Source organism: Elaeis guineensis, chromosome 4 (genome assembly GCF_000442705.2).
Source record: "Elaeis guineensis isolate ETL-2024a chromosome 4, EG11, whole genome shotgun sequence".
Lineage (NCBI taxonomy): Eukaryota > Viridiplantae > Streptophyta > Magnoliopsida > Arecales > Arecaceae > Elaeis > Elaeis guineensis.
Genome location: NC_025996.2, coordinates 15,540,420 through 15,560,971, shown reverse-complemented (window position 1 = coordinate 15,560,971; position 20,552 = coordinate 15,540,420). Strand labels below are relative to the sequence as shown.

General features: G+C 36.1%; 2 protein-coding genes across 4 annotated transcripts; one reads left to right on the top strand and one right to left on the bottom strand.

Moving 5' to 3' along the window:
* The first annotated feature begins 4,439 nt into the window (after positions 1 to 4,439).
* LOC105043711 (putative kinase-like protein TMKL1) lies at positions 4,440 to 8,351 on the top strand. The gene is made up of 2 exons (XM_010921370.4): positions 4,440 to 5,291; positions 6,567 to 8,351. The coding sequence occupies exons 1-2, from the start codon at positions 4,793 to 4,795 to the stop codon at positions 7,151 to 7,153; spliced, it is 1,086 nt and encodes a 361-aa protein (XP_010919672.1). The 5' UTR covers positions 4,440 to 4,792; the 3' UTR covers positions 7,154 to 8,351.
* Positions 8,352 to 13,878: 5,527 nt separating this feature from the next.
* Positions 13,879 to 20,552, bottom strand: LOC105043712 (uncharacterized). 3 transcript variants are annotated; one of them, XM_073255681.1, is made up of 8 exons: positions 20,528 to 20,552; positions 19,500 to 19,701; positions 17,052 to 17,265; positions 16,667 to 16,833; positions 15,290 to 15,414; positions 14,573 to 14,633; positions 14,345 to 14,393; positions 13,879 to 14,191 (listed from the first exon to the last, which is right to left on the bottom strand). In XM_073255681.1, the coding sequence occupies exons 2-8, from the start codon at positions 19,665 to 19,667 to the stop codon at positions 14,109 to 14,111; spliced, it is 867 nt and encodes a 288-aa protein (XP_073111782.1). In that variant the 5' UTR covers positions 19,668 to 19,701; positions 20,528 to 20,552; the 3' UTR covers positions 13,879 to 14,108. The 3 variants fall into 3 exon arrangements, with proteins under 3 accessions (XP_073111782.1, XP_010919675.1, XP_010919674.1); XM_010921373.4 differs by lacking the exon at positions 20,528 to 20,552 and adding an exon at positions 20,154 to 20,459 and having other exon boundaries at positions 19,500 to 19,679; XM_010921372.4 differs by lacking the exon at positions 20,528 to 20,552 and adding an exon at positions 20,154 to 20,455.

The following is a 20,552-nucleotide window of genomic DNA, read 5'->3' as shown; positions in this document are numbered from 1 at the left end:
CCACACCAATATCAGGTGTCCAATTTTTACGAGCCATAGTTACAAATTCCGTGTTTGAAAAGTCAAAAAAATCGTCAAGAATTTGGAAGGAATGCAGATAGAAAATAATAAAAATAATATTTTTTTAAAAAAGAATTGTAGAGCATTTATAAATTTATTTACGTAAAAACAACTATAAGAAAGGTAAAAATAATAAATGATAGCAAAAAATAACCTCTAACGATATTACAATAGTATATGTTACCATTAATTTGTAGCATATAAATTTGTAAATTAGTCAAGAATAATTTATGAATAAATCATAAAATTTATATATAATCTGAGATTAATCGAAATTTTTGGACAGCTTCATTTTGAGAGAATAATTGGAGAATTATTCGGTCAAAGCAAAAGTAAAAATAATTTAAGAATTTCTCAATAATCGAACTATGCCACCCGCTACCACTAAATTGGTTGGCTTGAACCACACGTCACAGAGCCGTACGTCGCGCCCAAATCGTGGGCTAAATATTCTTCAGTACCTCGTGGTCTGCCAAGTCACACAGCTCCGATTTCTCTGGCCTCTGCCCGTTTTGGCCACATGAACATTCCCCTTATCTACCTACTTCATGCAGTGCAAACTTGAGGAAAGTACGGCAGCCAATATGATTAATATTGCTTTAAAAAATTTCTATTTTCATTGATCATGAGATTGTTGTGAGACTCCCTTTCATGGCACCTACCATGTGCCTTGTGGTGTCCAACTCTTATTGATAACTAAAGAGATTTGGATTTTGGATGTCATTTCTACTATACAACTGGATCGCCATGCTGCACGAAGGTTCCTCTCACCAAATGAAGTTTTTTTATTTCTCAAGTGGGAATGTTAAAAGCTAATGAGAAACAAAATCACAAGTTCAACACTACAGATATAACATCATTAGTGGATAATATTAATGAAGAGCAGGCTATGATTATGATTATAATAATATCCTTGGGAATGTTGTTGCGTGAAAGTATTAAATCCATGCCTGACCTAATCTGGAGAGTACCGACAGGAGTCGTATCCTTTCTTCATGCAAATCCAACACTGGATCGCATAATGATCGCTTCGAGAGCTATATAAATGGATGGTAGAGCTTGAAGAGTTTTGAAATCTGTGCAGGATGCAATCCAATGATCAATATTATAAAAAAAATGATAATTATTCTTTGATGCGAAGCATACGATCTAAACCCAAACTTGCTAACTAAGCTTTGCGTATCGTTGCATGCAAACACCAACCACAAAAGCCTGTGGCCTAATAGAAATAGTGTCTTCCTTAATTTGTCGTTTCCACTTCAGACTTTGCTAAGTTATTTACTCTGGCAACCATCTCCTGAGAGAGAGCAATTTCTCCGCAATTACACTCAAATGCACAATTGTAGTTGCTTTCAGTTCAGATAACCATGATACATACTAGCAATTGCGAATACCCAATGGCTAAAAAGAACTCAAAGTTATAATTGAGAATGGCAGGTATTCTTCTTATATCGTACTGCCCCATCCTTCTAAAATCTGGATCTCCCGGTGTGAATTCTTTTTAAGATTTTCCTTTCCGTGATCTGTCCGAGTCCGACCCTTGGAGCCGTACCCGTACATAGGTTTCGAACGTTTCGACAAAATTAATTAACAACCAACAATAATTCCGATTAACATTATTACACTTTATCGTGTGCGCACACGACACGTCCATGTTGTCGGAGTTTCTGAAAGCTTCGCTGGAATGATATGAGAGCGATTGGTGATACATGCTACGATCGATCCTTGCTATGAACTCGCCAAATATGTGAGTGCAAAAGGGTTTGTCTCAGTAGGTCCAGGACGATACGACCCAGCCAAATATATGTGGACACAGGACTGACCAATTGCTTGACAGGTTCGGTTTGGTCCAAAAATAAGAATTCCATTGGTAGCATCCTACGATAGGAGTAACTTAGTGGGGCCAATTTGGGTTCAAGTCCAGTCTTACAGACCCTCTTCCTCGTCTGATGATGGAGTCGGTTTTGGTTTGACTCCTCGTTAATAGCAATTTATACTTCCAGGCAGGAAAGTGATCTACCGATAATAGCAGCCAGCAATTCTTATGCCTTCTTAACGAGGATTTTATCCCGGCCAAAACAATGCCCCACATTGCTCTCTTAGACCTTCTTGAAGTGGTAAATGAGAATTAATGTTAAAATCTAAGTAGAAAAGAAAAGGCCACAGAGTTAACCATATTACCAAGAAATCAGTGTGCGGATGCTTTCTTTGTGTAACTGATGAAGCTTGCTCCTATGCTTGTATACACGTTCCTGCACCCATCCTGCACTTATAAGGGGAAAAAAAAAAAACTAATAAAGAAATCCCTTCGCAGATGCGTTTCATTATAAAATTTAGTGAGAGTTGTACATCACCAACGTTTCTTTTTTTCAGATTCGACTTAATTAAATAGATCATGCTCTCCAGCATAAAGATGGCGACTCTTGCAAGCTTCCTCCTCATGTGCAACGCATTAGCAATGGACCCTCTTAACTGTAACATGCTCTCCGGTTTAGGTTCTTTGTAAACTTTATTATCATGACAACCTAATTTGATGCCAGGCAAACTTTAAGATTTTAATGTGACTGCGCCGATATATCATCTATTTCATTAAACAAAAAGGAATCTTCACATTAATAGCCGCTGTAAAAATACAGTTCCATTATTCAGTGAAATTTATAGTGCATATACTCCAAGACCACCTCTGTCTATTGCGAGTACAGGTTTGGCTCTTGGCACAGGGAGCATGCATGTCATGATCGCTGGGCTTTCACCCACCTTGTTAATTTGACCTATTGTCCGAGCTCCTGTGCCGTCCAATCCACAGGATATCAGAATCCTTTCGCTACCCTTTTTACTCCTTTACTTTTATCTGAGTCTCTTGATGCATTGATTGCCACCATCTCTTTTGATCCACCAGCCTTGGCCACATATGCTTGGCCTCTATTTTGAGAAGATGCAGCCGAAATTCTTAGTTGTAGCATATACTTATATGACTTTGAACTAATTTAACTCTACTTGTTCCCTAAATTTTATTATGTTTTGGAGTTTATGTGGCTGGGTTTCCTTTCAATTGGAACCAACTTAGGACAAGATGCTTGTTTGTTATGTAGAAATGTCAAGTAGAGACCTAGTAAGCTTTTAGCAACCTCCAACAAAGAAAATGTTACCATCAATTGCGACTGATCAATAGCATGACAATTGTAATTGGCCATGGGAGTGTATTAACACAAAGTGGGAACGGCATGATGGTTGTCTAAGCTACATTTTTTCTTTTACAGCTCATGACTTCTACTTTCCACCTTCAATATTAATTATGCTTGCAAAAGGCCCACCCTAATCTTGATGATGTATCAATTTGAGCCCTACAAACCCCACCCCACCAACCTCTCACGAATTGTCAACTCAATCCCTCCCCTCGCCCAAGCCAGGAGTCAACCACCATCTTCCCCTTTTAATTAAATCCCATGATTTTAATCCACAAGACTCCATTAAAAGCCTCTCCAGCCTTTTTCCCTTGGCCTCCATTCCGCCTGGTGGTTGGGTGGGTGGCAGGCCCCGGGTTAATTTACTGCTGGCCGCTGTACCGGTTCCCTGCCACACACGGTGCATGTCCCAAAGGCCTTCGCCGGAAGCACTGTTCTGTGCAGTGCACCACAGCAGCTCCACCAACCTTAGCGTTGTTCGGATCATGGCAGCCATTTCATAATAATTCACAGCAGATGCTGCATGGGATACACACAGCAGTCAGCAGATGTTGAAAATAACCATTATTTTCCATTATGATAATTGTTATGAAACAGAAATAATTGCCATTTGTTTGATGTTTTCATGGATGATCTGATTAGAGACACTGCTTTAATAATTCAAATTATCATATATGCCAGTATAAAAATAATGTTTTGGATGGTAAAAATAATATCATTTTTTTTTAATATAAGCGTAAGATGATTTTTGGTGCTATATTGCCATGCTTACCCAAATTAAAAGATAAAAGTGCTTTGTAATTGTTGATGCTATTTCTTGGATGGATTAAGAGTACTAGGTTGACCTGCCAGTAAAAAACTAAATTGTGGAATAGACCTAACTACTTGGGTGGGAGTAGGTCAAGTGCTGTTCCACCTCCAATACAAAGCTTGTTTACCTAGAAATAAAAGCATCTCATCTACGTACGTTCTTTTGTCACGGTAGAAATAAATAAATATAGATGTGTAACGAAAGATGTTTGCTGTTTATTAGCAAACAGCTACAAAGAGCCCATTTCCAAAGGAAAAATAGTTTTTCCAAGCCCGCGTGACTCCGCGTTGAACCGCCCACTGATCCCACCAATCGATTCTTCCCACGTACCTCCCACAGCTTTTTTAACCAAACGAACTCAACTCCTTTCCTTATTGCACCCCTCTCCCTCTCTCTCTCGCTCTCTCGAACCAGTTTCAGCTTCCTACGATGGAAGCTTTTCTTCACTGCTCCCAAGAAACCTGAAAGAATCCCTAGGGTTCACAGCAATCGATCCATCCACGCTTCCTAAAAGAATCCCTAGGGTTCTCGGCAATCGATCCATCCACGCTTCCTCCCGAGCCCGGAAGGTATCCACTTTCTTCTCCTCTTTTCTCCTCCGCCGTCTCGTCTCCTCCCAGATCTGAAGCTACCGATCCCCTCAAAAACCTCGATCACATCACATTTCCCCCAAATCCTCCGCCCAAAAAAAAAAAGTGGAATTTTTCTGAGAAAACGCCGCTCTTAAAGAGAAGAGATGGAGAAGCACCGAAAAATCCAGATAACTCTTGGTGTCATCTCTCCGTTTCTAGTTCTGCTACTCCTTTACGCAGTGTACTGTTGTTTTCGGAGGAGATTCGGATGGAGAAGGGAGAGGGAGTCGTTGGAGGACGGGGGATTTCGGTACGACAAGGAGGAGGGAGTAAAGGAGGCGGAGGGGCTGATAGGATTCGCCGGAGGGGAGCATCTTACGGTCCATGACATCCTGGACGCGCCGGGGGAGGTGGTGGGGAAGTCTAGCTATGGGACTCTCTACAGGGCCAGCCTCCAGCGGAGCGGCTCGGTGATGCTCCTCCGGTTCGTCCGTCCGGCCTGTGTCGGCCGGACCAAGGACATCCTCCCGGCGATCCAGATGCTGGGGCTTATCCGGCATCCGAATCTGGTCCCCTTGAGGGCGCTGTATGTAGGGCCAAGAGGGGAGAAGCTCTTTGTCCACCCGTTCTATGCCGCCGGGACTCTGTCTCAGTTCCTCCGGGGTGAGTTACATGATCCGTTGGCGCTCCAAAGTTGATATTTTTGGCTGAATTTGGTATAAAATTGGCAACTTTATGTGATATTTGGGAGATATTGAGTATTTTGATCGAGAAAAAGCAAGTTTTTTATTAGAATTGTTGGATTGGCTTTTTAAGTTTTATGCTTGATTCGTTTTTCCGGACTAAATTGCTTAACTTTCTCTTTGTTTGGCTGCAGCGTCATATTTTTGGCTGTTTTTGTTGTAAATATTGTGTCCTTATCTGATATCTGGAAGAAATTGAGTACATGGAAAGAGAGGATCTTTATTTTTCTGAATGTTTTTATGGGCTTATTAGTTATTGTGCTTGGTTCATTTATTTGGATTGGATGGTTCTATTTTCTCTTCTTTTATTTGCAATGTCCATGAAAAGCAACTCATTTCTCTGGTCTTTCCATTTAGAAGGTCAGGATGCTCCTTCCTGCGAATTTAGAGGATGTCATCATAATTATTTCACAAATTCTCATAAATGTTTTTAGGAAGGGATTAATCATTTAGGGTTTCGTGCTATAGCTTTGCAGTATGAGAAAGAAGAGAAGGAAAAAGAAAACCTACTTTTAGAAGAAATGGAAGAATTGGAAATATCTGAAACTACAATATTCCGTTTGCTGATTAGCTGACATTCTTTTGATCCTGCTTGATTTGTTGACAAATTACGCTAGATTTTCTCAATTGAATAAATTTTGGATGGCTAAGCCTCCCTCCGTCACAAAAAAAGAAAACAAATTATGCTAGATTTCGAAGTTCTCAAACTGTTGTTTAGAGTAAGGTCATTTTAGATTTCTTCTTTTGTTTGTGAGGATGCTGAGATGAGTTTTATCTTCCTTGGAGGGTCATTATCAACTGATTTTTCTTCCTTGGAGTTTCATTATCAACTGATTTTTCTTCCTTGGAGTTTCATTATCAACTGATTTTTAAAAGGTTTTTTTTTGTGTAAATTGTGAACTGTAAATAGTTAATACGTCACCTTCTGTGGTATTGGAGAAAGCCCATTCCATGTTTTTCTTCACTTTATGTTGTTATATATGTGGCTACAATGCTAATCGTGTGACACATTTTCTTGCCATTTGATTTATGATCAATAGCTTTTCTTTTCTTTTCTTTTCTTTTCTGTGTGTGTGTGTGTGTGTGTGTGTGTGTGTGTTTGCCTTCTTCATGTCTTGAACTCCTGTTTGTTTCCTGATTTCTTAAAGAGCTCAGTTCCATCATTAAAGGACCAATGGTGTTTTAATATTTGCAGATGGAGTTGCTGAATCCCAAAGATGGGAAGTTATTTATAAATTATCTCTGGGTATCGCCAAGGGACTCGATCACCTCCACACTGCCCTGCAGAGGCCTATTGTCCATGGCAATCTCAAGTCCAACAACGTTTTACTGGATGTTGATTTCCAGCCTCGCCTCTCAGATTTTGGCTTGCACCTCCTCTTGAATCCGACAGCAGGACAAGAAATGCTTGAAATCTCTGCAGCTCAGGGCTACAAATCTCCAGAGCTAATTAAGATGAAGGATGCCAGCACAGAGAGTGATATCTACAGCTTGGGTGTTGTGTTACTTGAGATGCTGACTCAGAAGGAGCCTATGAACAACAAGTTCTTGCATTCTCAGGATCTTCATCTGCCAACCTCCTTAAGAAACTTGGTACTCGAGCACAAAATCTCTGATGTGTTCAGCTCGGACCTCATCAATCAGAGTAGGAAACAAAAGTCCACTAATGAAGACAGTTTGTTGATGTTCTTCCAACTAGCGATGGCTTGTTGCTCTCCTTCCCCTGCTTTGAGACCGGATATCAAGCACATTGTCAAAAGACTCGAAGAAATTGGACAGTGACAATTGCCAAACTTGTGTTGGCAGCAGTGGAAGTGACAACTTTTCTTTGCAGTCTGGAAATTTGTGCTATTTTGTTGATGAAGACATCAAGAACCACAAGGATATTGACAAAAAAGATGGGGACTAATTTAATCTTTCTTCTGAGCAACCAACCTACATGCCTCGTGACCTTTGAATCAGCAGCCTCAGCAACCCGATGATGGTGGTGTGGGCCATATCTTGGTTGTGTTGGGCCTTTTTTTTTTGTTGCCGAGGAACTAACAGTGCAGCAATCAGGGGATTCCATTGGATCCTTTCTGATTCTATCAGTTGAACCACTGACATTGTATAGCTTTTACAAATCAAATTGAGGAAGGACACAGCACAACCAGTGTGTAGAACAGCAAGTGCTCGAAGAACTTTACTGTGGAATTCTTCTGAATTTCCCTTCGGCTCTATTGAGAAATAGCTTGAGCTTTGGAGTTGTCCGTCATGAAATACAAAACCGACACAGACCTATGACATCAGTCTACTTTCATCTTTTATCCCAGATTCTGGGTTCCCTTCTTCGACCGCGTCCTTTTATTTTGATGCATTAGAGAGGAATCATGTGACAGGGAACCACTCTTGTGTCTCTTAGCCAAGCTGGCTTGGCTGGAAGCTGAGGATCCCATCCCTTCTCTGCACGGTCTGTTTCGAAAATTATGTCACCAGCCGAGGAATACAAACATATCTAAGCACATGGCTGGCATTCCTTCCGTGTTGATGCAGCTTGCCCATGCATGCTTCTCTCGATCCCAGAAATAGGGAGAGGCAAATCAGCTGTTTAGAGGGATAATATAGCCAGAGATACTGGATTAGATGGTAATTGTTCCATGCATTCTAAAGCTATGGTTTTTCAACTCAGGTGATTCTGGGATGCATCCAGTGCTCTTATGGTCGTATGCATGCTTGAAGGATGATTGAATTTTCAAAGATTCCCTCTTAAATCTCCACAGTGGAAGTTTTGTCTTTACCAAAATCAAGACTGTCCTCAGGGATGTTTACAAAAATGCACTGTTGCCAATTACTTTGTGGTGTTATTACATTGATCCGAAACCCCACCTGTATTGTATACTGTGGTGCGAGAAGTGCACGCACCTTTCTATATACCTCTGTGCATGTGGTAGCTCACGTTTCAGTATTATATGTCCCAATCCATCCTCAACAGTTCTGCCAACTGGATGCTGGTTCACATGATTTGGTCAGTTCAATAATCTTTCTTATTATGTTGGACAGATTACGACAAACTAGTCTTTGTTTTTTTGGTACATAGTAGAAACTAGTCTTTAAAGTAATAGCCAGAGTTATCCACTCCTAAATTGCACAAGAATAATGTTGGTGAGATGGAGATCTCAGCCCAAAGCTCATAGTTACAATATTCTCTGAATGGTGAAAATTTCATAAGTTATTCTCAGAACTATTCTCTGAAAATGAATCTACAGAACTATTTGATTATTCTCGAATTATATGCAAAGAAAGTTTAATGTGTTATAAATTAATGATATCATAAATTATTGTGACAGATGATTATTGGTTGCCGCTTGTTTCTTTGGCCTCTCCCTACTTATTTTTGAGTAAGTAAACTTGTAAGTGTTTTAGGATGCTTATTTTTTTAATTCAGTTATTTATATTTTTGTTCTCTGAAGTCTTTCTAATTTTCTAAAACTTTTTTCAGATTTTTTTCTGAATTCCAAATCATTATGTCCAGCTGAAATGTTCGTGAACGCCAAACTTGTGCTTATGGTTATTATAATATTTAAAATCTAGTTCTCCCCGTACAATAGCATGCCAACCAACAAGTATTTGAATTGTTTCCCATTAATGTAAACATAAGCCGTAATGAACTACCAATTGCTGCTCTAGTTCTATTGTCGCCGGATTGGGTGGAAGCCAGGCAACGTCATGCCATTCTCCTTGCTCTTGCTCTGTGCCATGATTGAGGGAGATTTGTGGAGTTCAATTTATCCGGAGATATATGCAATATAATTTGATGTACCACTCAGAAGTGTTATTATAATGATGCTAATACCTCCAATTTCGGTAAATCTACCCAACAAGCTCGGAGAAGCTTCCAAGTTCTTTCTTAGCCTTTCCGCAACCCCTTCACTTTTCCTATTTTGTTGGACGAAGCTATATCTATTTCATGTATGAAAACAAAGGTATCGCCATCACCCTTTTTATTCTATTCTTAATCATAAGGGGCTGCTCTCCCTCCTGACCGTAAACCTCCAAAACCTTGCAATTCCTATTTTATTTCAGAAATTTATTGGATCATTGAGTCGCTGTTGGTTTGGGGCTAGCAAGCAAGTCTTCTCGGTTCTATTGGTAAGGGCAAACCCCGAAATAAGATTCATGAAAGTTTCGATTCCATCGTCTTGGCCAAGATAAAATCTAGGATATCATAAGTTCATATAATGTATTCATATTGGCTATGTTTTTAAATAATTTTTATTGTTAAATTAATCTTTATTAATAAATTTCAAAAATTAATTTATAGGTATAAATGATTATTTCAGATTTATTATATTATCAAAGGAGAAATTCTTTGTGCAATGCATGCAGTGTACAAAATCGATAGGGAGTGCACCGCCTCGTCCGATTGTCCATGTAATTATCACTTTTCAATATGTATTTAATGTCTGTCGTCGATTTTTTCATTTAAAAATTTTGTATGGCGAAAATATCTGCCTCTTGAAAAAAATTATAACATTCTGTAGCGTAATATAGCCCAAGATGTCATAATATGGCCTAAATATCATAATATAATAGAGATATTTTGTCCAACTATTTCAAATGCGCATTTATGCCTACGGTCGGTTTTTTTGTTTAAAAATTTTGAATGATGAAAATGCTCATTTTCTTTAGTAAAAAAATTATACATTCTATGCATATTATAGATGTGGAATGTCATAATATGGACATAAAATGTCATAATTTTTTCAAAGAACGAATATTTTCATCGTACAAAATTTTTAAACGAAAAAATTACCTGCAGACATTAAATGTGCATTGAAAAATGATGACTATATAGATCAATTGGATAAATCGGTGCATTCTATGTCAGATTTTCTATACCACCATATTGCACAAAGAACTTCGCATTATCAAAGATATCAATATAATTTCAATCCTATTATTTTGGCCAACATAAACAAATAAAATCCATGATATCAGCCCATGCAATATATTCATATCACCCTTTTTTTTTTTCAATTTTAAATCAGTTTTTAACTAAAGAATTTTGAATTGATGCTTAAATATAATCGATAGTTTCAGATTTACTATATTATCTAAGATATTGATATTTTGGTCTAAAATACAAGCCTAGATCTTGAAAAGAATACCGGTTGCCTCCAAATTATTTCTTTTACCATATGGGCCAAGATAGACTGAGACCTTAATCCATCTTAATCTCAGTCATTGAGCCAGAAATTCATATTTTGGATCCTAAAAATTTGTTAACAAGATAAAATCATTTTCTTCTTTTTTTTTTTTTTTTTTGACCAAATATTTACTTGCGGCATTTTTGAAGGGAGGTCGCATGGAGTTGAATAAGTAATATAAAGTAATAAAGAATAAGAAGCACATAAATGATTGAATCCAAGATCCACTAATTTAACCTTAAATTCGATTTAAAGTTCCAACAAGTGTATCTAGCCTTTTGTTTTGCCTCCTGATCTTTCTAACGAGTAGTATCGCAATGACATAGATGCTGCCAGACTGGATTCGAGACAAGAGACTTTAGTTGAAGAGATAAGTACATTTGATGGAGCAAGGCAACTTACTTTCTTAGATTGGAACAATGACATCATCAAAACCCATGAATACACCACACACACACACAAAATTGCAAATGATATAACCTAGAATTTTATTTACTTTCTTTTTGTAAATTTTTAGACCATCAATGTCTTTGAAGTTCCGTAGACTTAAAAAATTACAAATTTAATATTTGGCATACGCATTATACTCATCGGGAGTACACGGTGAAGAGTTGATAATGCTATGAAATTTGAAAAACTTAGGTTCTGTCTGAGATTGCTATTGATAGTAGAGTTTTTGAAACTTTTAGAAATAGAACTTTTGAGGAATAGAATTTTTGAAAGTAGAGCTTTTACAAAAAATTATTTACTGTTTAATAACCATATTTATAAAGTATTTTAAAACTTTATCATATATTTGATAACTAAAATAAGAAAATACTTTTCGTATGATAAAATGATAATAAAAGATATTGTATAGTATCATATAATAGAGAATAATATAATAAAATATAATATATTAAAATATTATTATACTATATAATATTATTCTCATATAAATAACATAATAATATAATATAATTATAATATGATTATAATATAATGTATAATGTAATATAACATATTAGTTATAATCTAATATAATAATAGATTATAATATAATAATGATGTATTATATTATATCATATTATTCTAATATAATTATATTTATTATTACTAAAATATTATTATGTTATATTATATTATTATAATATTATAATAGATTATATTATATGTCGATAACAGAAATATTATTATATTTTAAAATATTATTTTATTGTATAATATTATTATCATATAATGTAATATAATATAATGGATTATAATCTAATCTAACAATAAATTATAATACAACGGATTATATTATATTATTATAATAAAATAATATTATAATAGATTATATTATATGTCTATAACATAAATATTATTACATTTTAAAGTATTATTTTATTGTATAATATTATTATCATATAATGTAATATAATATAATTGATTATAATCTAATTTAATAATAAATTATAATAAAATAGATTATATTATATTATTATAATATAATAATATTATATTATTAATAAATATTGTTATATCAAATTATATTTTAATAATATAATAATACTATAATAGATTATATTATATATTTATAATATATCATAATATTAATTTATTATTATATTATATTATATTTATAGTATAATAATATAATATGATATAAATATGAGATTTATTAGTAGGTATTTTTGTCATTAAAAAATTTATTTAAATCAAAAAGCTTTCCAACATTAGTCAGAAAATACATCTGAAAAGCTTCAAAATAGAGCTTTTTCCAAATAGATCTTTTCAGCTTTCTCACAAAACTAAAATAATTTTTTAATTTTTTATTAAATATCACTATATCATCCCAAAATATTTGAAGATAAGAAAATATTTTTTAGTACTCTAAAAACTTAGCCAAATAAAATCTTACGTAAGTAAATCTTGAAAAAAAAAATAAAAATCAAACAAACAATTCTAACAAAAGAAAAATGCTACTATAACTGGTTGATATATTCAAGAAGATCAAAAAGTAAGAGCTGTCCATAATATAATGCACCAATTGATTCCTATTGTCGTTATCTAGATTAGGCTTAAACATAGTTGAATACCCTAGGATTAGGTACCAAGAAAACATTTTTTAGAAGTACCCTTCTTTTTGTCGGCCGGACCGGTACAGATGCACTAGGCCATGCCCCGCGATGATGCGTTACTTGAACATGCCAACATGTGATATTTATGCAGAATGTCATGCATACAAACATTTCGCGGAACAGGTGACAGATTTGGATGTTTCTGAAGTTTCTTCTACATTTTGGCCAAGAGACAAAACCTTTTACCGATTAAGTACAAAAGCACCTGCCAAGCATTTAAACAGAGCTCTGTTGTCTCATTTATTTATTTATCTTCATATGATGAATCATCCTCTCCAAATCTCCTAAAATGTGGAAACATATATCAAACAATATCACTTGATTGACGAAACGTAAAGAAGCTCATCGTTAAACTTAACAGCTGGATGGCCATGGGAGCTAGCAGGTTCTGGGATATAGTCAGACTTCCCATAAAACTAGCAATTATGCATGCTTGTATCTTTCCCCAAGGTGCATGAGAAGAAGCCAAATCTGTTAAAAGATAGATTTCTCGGCACTAGTTACTGCATGGTGCAAAATTATATTTGGTACATCTGCCTGCAGACGTTTCCCTCACACAAATTTAAACAAAATATATGCTTCCGACATGCCAAAAAAAAAAAAAAGGTTGTCTATCTTTCCTGCTGCCATGGAGCCCTGAGTTCACAGGATTTTAACAAAATCAGAAATTGATGATGCATCAAACAACACAAGATACTTCTTAAGTTAACTCACGAATCAATTGCTTGGCTGATGCACCACTTTTGCTACAATCTTTTATAGGCTCGAACAAGAATTCCAGTTTCAAACACTAGCAGCTGATAAAGCCAACTGTTTTGGTTTCTTAATCTGATGTTGCTTGCAATGCAAATTTAAGGTGCGTGATTTGAAATGCCATATCTAGTTCAAATTAAATCATTGATCTATAATATACAATTGAAGAAAAAAAAAAGTTGTCTGGTTTAGCACTGGTAATCTAAGGGAGCTGAAGTCCCCCAATTCCATCAAATACTAGCAGAATGATCATTACCCTAAAAAATGGACTCTTTTTTCCTTCTTTTCCCCCTATGACATCAGTATCACAAATCATTTTAGTAGTTATTGCCAATCTATGAAGTTCAAACACCATTAATGTACTTCATCCAGATACTGACCATCGAGAAGAAGACAATTCCCATCTTCAGCCAAATGAACCAAACTTGCAGAGGAAGTATGGTGCCAATAAAGTGAATAAATAAGATGAGATAAGAATGACACACAAATGTTTACTAACCTACAAATAATTTCCACTGGATATTTTGATGGCATTCAACAAAATAAAGTTCCTAGGTGAGTTGGAATGTATCCATCAACGCAAGCTAAAAATAATGAATACCCTTTTGTTCCATTAAAGAAAGGCCAGACAAATTTTTATTCAGCATATGATTTTGTCACTCTTGAAACATACTGTTTTCCCAAGGCACATAGGGTTCATTTGGTTGGCTTCTCTTGGTTAGATGTTTGTTTTCCCAATGAGGTGAACATGAAGTTGCCAGAGAATATTTCTTCTTTATCTGTCCATACAAAGATTGTGTTAGCAAGACCAAATATTTTGAAGCACATTTTCATTGCTGAGGGAAATTTAAGAGAACATTTTTTTTATATGAAAACGTTGCATAGGGGCTAGAGTAAGGATATGAAAATATGTAGCAACATAAGTGATTTGCCTGTCAATGAAAGGCAGGTAGACTCCCTCCTTGTGTATCTAGCCATAGCCTAAAAGCACAAGAAAATAGAACCAAGTCCTTTTCAGCATGCGGCAAATAATGACTAAAAGTAAACCCATGGTAATCAGAGTGGCATTGAAAAAAAAAAAAAAAAAAGCAGGAATACGACACATCTATCTTGTAGATACCAGTGCAATAGTTAATAAAGAAGATAGACAAGGAACATGCCTGGACTGCAGTAGCAGCAGTATCATTTATTATCTCTGAGCCATCATCCGAAAAAATATTCCTGTAATAACACCAGCCTAAGATTTATTACAACTTGTTGAAAAAACAAACAATTGCTTGTTTTCACTAAAAAATATGTCAAATTTTTGAAATAATGTCAATTTATGATAATTTACCCATCTCAACAAAAAGAAAAAAAAATTGCACTAGATAATGATTATTACAGATATTTTTCAACAAAATTTGAAAAACAATTCAAATCTTTGATAAACAAATAATCCAGATGTGTCTCCTTGACATTATTATGCATTTAAATATTTTATTAATATGATTCATTTTAATAAATAGAGGGTAACTCTTGGTGCCATGGTAAGGTTGCTCCATTCTGCCTAGGTGTCTCATCACTCATGGCCATGCGGGGATAAGACTGCATACATTGGATGCTCCCTAGACCCTGCAATTGACCAAGCCTCATAAACTAAGCTGCCCTTTTTATCACTAATTTTAATAAATGACTGTAGAAAATCTTTTTTATGAATTTGTTTTTTATTTTATTTCACCAAAGTTATACTACACCTATCATTAAATTGTTCGAACTGTTTACTTTCTTTATCCACTTAATATTATGTGTTACTGTGTAGGAACTGTTGACTTCCCAAACTTCCATAGATATTCCTGTTGCAGAATATCTAGATATGGTTCTAATAGATATCTCACCTCCATATCACGTTTGCAAGATCATCATGTTTAGCGTCAGGACTCATAGCAGCATCATATGCAACAATATTCCCATAGAATATCTTTTCTAGATCCTTCATCCACTTTGTCAGCAGCAAGTTTACCTGCAATCCAGCGGTAATAATGCACAATATGTTTCTAATTGTAAGATTAGGCAGTTATTAGAGCTATTAGGATCAGAAATTCATGAAATAACAAAAGAGAGAGACATGCTAAATTAGTTTCTGAGGATAAGTGCACATAACAAAATCCAATTTAGTCAACTTCTTGACCTCTCATCTATTTCCTGGTTGCACAATCTTCAACTAATTATAATTATGCATTTTCAGCACTCGTTGATAAAATTTTATTAACCAACACTAACTTACACTTCCACCTGGCTTTTATGTTGCAAATTTCGACCTGTTTAGCATTTTAAAGCAGAAAAAATTGTTCTTTCAATTACCTGGCCATCTGACTTTAAAACTATAGGTAACTAGGATTTCAGACTGCAATATTGCAGCCTATATAATAACTATCTACACCAAATTCGACTGCAGTATAAGTACAGATAACAAGTGGTTTTGTCAGAAAAGTACAAAGAACTTATGAATGCAAGCAAAGATTGTCTTCCACCATCAACAAATAACATTTCATAATCGTCAAAAATCTTAAACACTGCAATCTACGAAGGAAGCAAAGTCCTAATGCACAAGAGCATTCATTTATCTAAAAGAAAGCATTAGCAAGATGAGCTTTGTTTGTTTTGCTTTATTTTATTTTCCACATCTGATATATCACAGACAATGGCTTAGCTAAGTTGTTGCAACACATACGGTTGGCAAAACAAATCCAGGACAGATAGCTTTGATCAGTAGCAATACAACACAAGCCATACAAAAAAGGTGTAACATAGCATGGGATGAAGCAATACTTCCTTGCTGGTAAAACATTACTTACTGACATATAAAAATTAGTCCAGATGGCTAGTCAATAAGCCAAATCCAAAGTGCAACAGGAAACAAGTAGCACAGGGTTTACGTCAAAATATAACGCTGGGCAATTTTCTTTCTCTTTTTATGGTACTTTTCCACAGAAGAAAATATATTCTTCATAATCATGATGCACATTCTGTTTACCCTACATGATAGAAGGTGCAAGAAGGATATGTATGAGTTGGTGGCATTACAAGCAACATGACACTACAAAATGAAGGATTCATTTGCATGTACATATTGGTGCATAACACAAGAATTGTAGTCTATAAGCAACAAAACTTATGTCAAAACTGAAAAAAATGACATGAAGTTAAATTGAACAGAAAACTCAAGCTCTGTTACACTAAAAGACATCAGTTAAAAAGAAGTGATCACTAACCCCAGCCTTGGACACTCTCAACTCGAGATCATGATTGTAGATCTCATATAGATATTGTCCAAATTTAACTCCTTCCTTTCCCTCTTCCTTCAAGCGACGTAAGAAGAGCCACATATGAAGCACAAGCAAAGAAAATGTAGTTTTAAATGTTCTTTCCAAGTGAAATACTGCAAAAATATAAGTTTATAATTAATGTCAGGGAAAATCGTAATCATGCATTACATATTGTTAACTCAGCAAAACTTAATAATAGGCAGTCAAACTAACAAATATGTACATTGCATGAATGACAAAATGTATCGACAGTTGATGCAATGATGAAAGATCAGATAAAAGAATGCAAATAAATGTAATATACTAACTAGTGGTTGCTAAGAAGGCACACCATCATAAATATCAGGCCGGTCAACCTGATATTTGATTCGTCGATAGACCACATTTGCCCCTCTAATGGATTTGCTCTGCTCACTATAGAACAGCAGTAGCTTGAGCATTATTCGTCGGATGCCCTCAAATTGTGGTTCTTCTACTCTCAGAGGTGAGTTCGGAGCCAAAGCCAGTGAACAGGGCTTTGACCAAAACATAGCATTTAGTCTGACCTGTCAAAACATATGAAATTCCAACTTCATTGGCACTCAAACACAGGAAGCCAAACATGATATGCTTTTCAAAAAAAGAAAAGGAACATCTTTAATCCACAGTATATCAAAGACATTGATAACATGAAATCAAAGGTTCAAAAGTGCATAATTCAACTTGTTGACAGCCTGAGGATGCAGTAAGGCTTCGGTCTAAAATATAGCAGTTAACATTAGTTATATCGAAGATCTGGTAACTTATAAAGCTCAGTTAGGCTGATAATCTGTGAAAGTCCAAACAGATAAGTTTGTAAGAAAGTGATTTAGCCACTAGTTTACATGTAGGATTAACCAAACCCAAGAAAAACTAATACAAGGAATACAACCAGCCAACACCATAATATTCCACTACACATGAATTTAATTACAAACAAGCAACAGATGTGCTGACAGGCGCAAATTTTGATGTGCAAAAAAGCTATGCTACAACACAGGAATGAATATGGTTTACATAATTACATGTACATGCATTCCACAAGAAAAATTGATAATGACAGTCTTTTTGAAGAATTAATATTAAATAACATGTTTCAAATGAAGATGGTACAATAGGGAAAAAATGGTTACAAAGTCCCGCACGATGCATGAAAGGAGTATAACCAAAAATTTTAAGATAAATCCCTAAGTTGTTGTATAAAAGGAAACAAGTTGACTTTTTGGATCTGCATTGTTTTCATATAATCAGTCATCCATGATAATAGTTGTTTTCATGCTGCAAAAATATTCTTACATTGCATCCTAGGTATATCCACATTTGCACATGATTTATGTTGATGTATGAACTGGTAATATTGCATCCTACTGCGAGTACAAGTATCATAAAGTTAATCCTAACTGTAACTATTAAGCTTTAGACATGTAATTATTGGTTACTTAAATACCATGGCAATTTGACCATTATAGGTGTGTTAGGAACAAATACTCTTAAACAGACCAAAAAAATTACAATTAGTTCTCAAAAAATGCAAGGCCATGAAATTAAGATATAATGTCATGATGCATCACTAACCAGCTTGCAAGTCAAACATTCAAAAAGGGCATCTCAGTGAATAAGACTCCCGCCATTGCAGGCTCTGGGGAGGGTCAGATTGCATGCTGCCTTATCCTCATGTACAGTGAGGTTATTTCCATAATTCGAACCTATGACATCCAGGTCACAATGGAGCTCACCATCATGCCAAGGCCCACCCTCTTTTAGACCATCAAACATGCATTAAGAAGCTCCTTAATATAGGCTTGAGGAAGAGCTATTATAAATGTCACTAGAACATAACCACAAATTTAAATTTTATAAATTACATCAACGATACTATTCTTGTTGGACATCTGTGTTCATTTCTATCCGAAGAAACATTGCTATTGTTGTTATCAGTTGAAGGTCCTTGGTCCACTCTACTAATTTTGGGGTCTCAACCTTGCATCCATGAGGAAAATAGACGCCGCAAAAGAAGCACAACTTTGAGATAATATGTTGAAACTATGAAGCAAATACTTATCATATACAAGTAAAATTCTTTTATAATTTACTTAATGGTACTTTGTATATTGGTATATTATTCACTTTTTAAATTCATTTCTTTGATGACTGATTACGTTTAGAAATTGTAAAGCTCTTCAGTGCCTATTGAATTCAAGTCCTTTTCTTCATTACTTTGTAGTAGAATTCACAAATATATTGAACTTGGGCATTTCTTCCTCAAATTTGAAGTTAAGGGGTTATTCCGGAACATGTAACTATGGAGTATTATATTAGCTTTATATTTAAAAAAAATGTTGTCACGGTGAATAATGACTCCATCTATATAAATTTTTAAGCCTTATAAAGTACCTCGATAAGGGCTTTACCAAAAGCCTCAGTCTATCAATGCTTACTTTTATCATCCACGAGTAACTATTCAGTCTTTTCAGCACAAAAAAAGGGGAAAAAAAAACGACCAGATTGCCACTATTTAGCAATATGTTCAAAAAATTGATCAAATAACCCAAATTTAATAATAAATACCAAAATAAAACAAGGGCAATGTGTCATAAAGATACATGGGCATAGTCTTTGCTCGTACAGTACATAAAGCTACCACAGAGGGAAAAAGGGCAATGCATCGCAACCCAGTAAAATGGATGAAAAGAGGAGGCAATGAAAGCAAGGAACCCATGCCAATTTACCGCACAGCAAGAACCATAGTTTTTGCTCATACCTCTGGGCTACTTGGAACGCGCTTGGGGGCCGAAGTAGGTGGACTCGAGGTAGCGATAGCGGCAGAAACCTTAGCATAGCTCCGGTCGAAGAGGCAGGCTCCCACCCTATTTTGCTGAGACGCCAGGGCGGAGAGATGGGAAGCCGCTTTTCTCCATCTCGGTAGCATCCTCGGAAAACCCTTAAGAAAAGGAAAAGAAAATCTAGAAGGGTTTCAGTATTCCAAATCAGAGTATGGAAATGTGTTTATAAATGGAGAACACATTAATTTGATCGGTACTTGTGGAGGAGAAGAGAATGAAAGGTGCGGAGCCCGTACATCCGACAACACGAATCTTAATAAAATCCACTCAAAACCGAGTAGGTTTAAAAATCCATCCAATCATAAATATACTTGGGCATTACAACAAACAGATAGCATGGCTAACTCATTCATGGCTTCTAAAAAACAAAAGGAAGCAAAAATACGTTCGGGTGCTTCAATGGTCGAGCCAGAGGAAGGCTACTGGTGGTGGTGGATGGCAAGGAGGTGGCTCTGGTGGCGGAGGGAGCGGCAGGCCAACGTGGAAGAGGGGTTGAGGAAGTGGAGGAAAATAAGGGGCGCTTGGTGGTTATGGGCCTTGGTCGGAAGCTGCGGTGTGAGAGAGAGATTCACCTGGGTGGATGGGCGGCGGTTGCCGTTGGCCTCAGAAGGCGGCCGTGGCCTTGGATGCGAAAACGAAGGGGGCGCGAAGGTAGAGACCGATCATCGCAGGAGACAAAAAAAAATTATGTTCTTCCGAGGACTAAACTCTTTCCTTGCTGGATCGGCCACTTCCCATACGGTTTGGGCCCAGACAGCAAACAGACTCTTCTCATTGGCTCTCTAGGAATGGGTCCCACCTTCCAACGCCCCTTAAATACTAAAAAGTAAATTAAATTAACCCTCGGTCCCAATCTCCATCTCCGTTCTTCGGTGTGGCTGATGGCGGGGGACCGACACCCCCCTGGCTTGCTTTACGACTTCTTGAGGTTGAGGCGTATGCTTACCATGATAGGTCCCGGTAAATGATCA

Coding starts and splice junctions, on each gene's coding strand:
- LOC105043711 (XM_010921370.4), top strand. CDS start 4,793: ATGGAGAAGCACCGAAAAATCCAGATAACTCTTGGTGTCATCTCTCCG. Junction 5,292..6,566: donor TCTGTCTCAGTTCCTCCGGG/GTGAGTTACATG, acceptor TAATATTTGCAG/ATGGAGTTGCTGAATCCCAA.
- LOC105043712 (XM_073255681.1), bottom strand. CDS start 19,667: ATGCTACCGAGATGGAGAAAAGCGGCTTCCCATCTCTCCGCCCTGGCG. Junction 17,266..19,499: donor GCGTTCCAAGTAGCCCAGAG/GTATGAGCAAAA, acceptor ATGTTTTGACAG/GTCAGACTAAATGCTATGTT. Junction 16,834..17,051: donor CCGGCCTGATATTTATGATG/GTGTGCCTTCTT, acceptor ATATTTTTGCAG/TATTTCACTTGGAAAGAACA.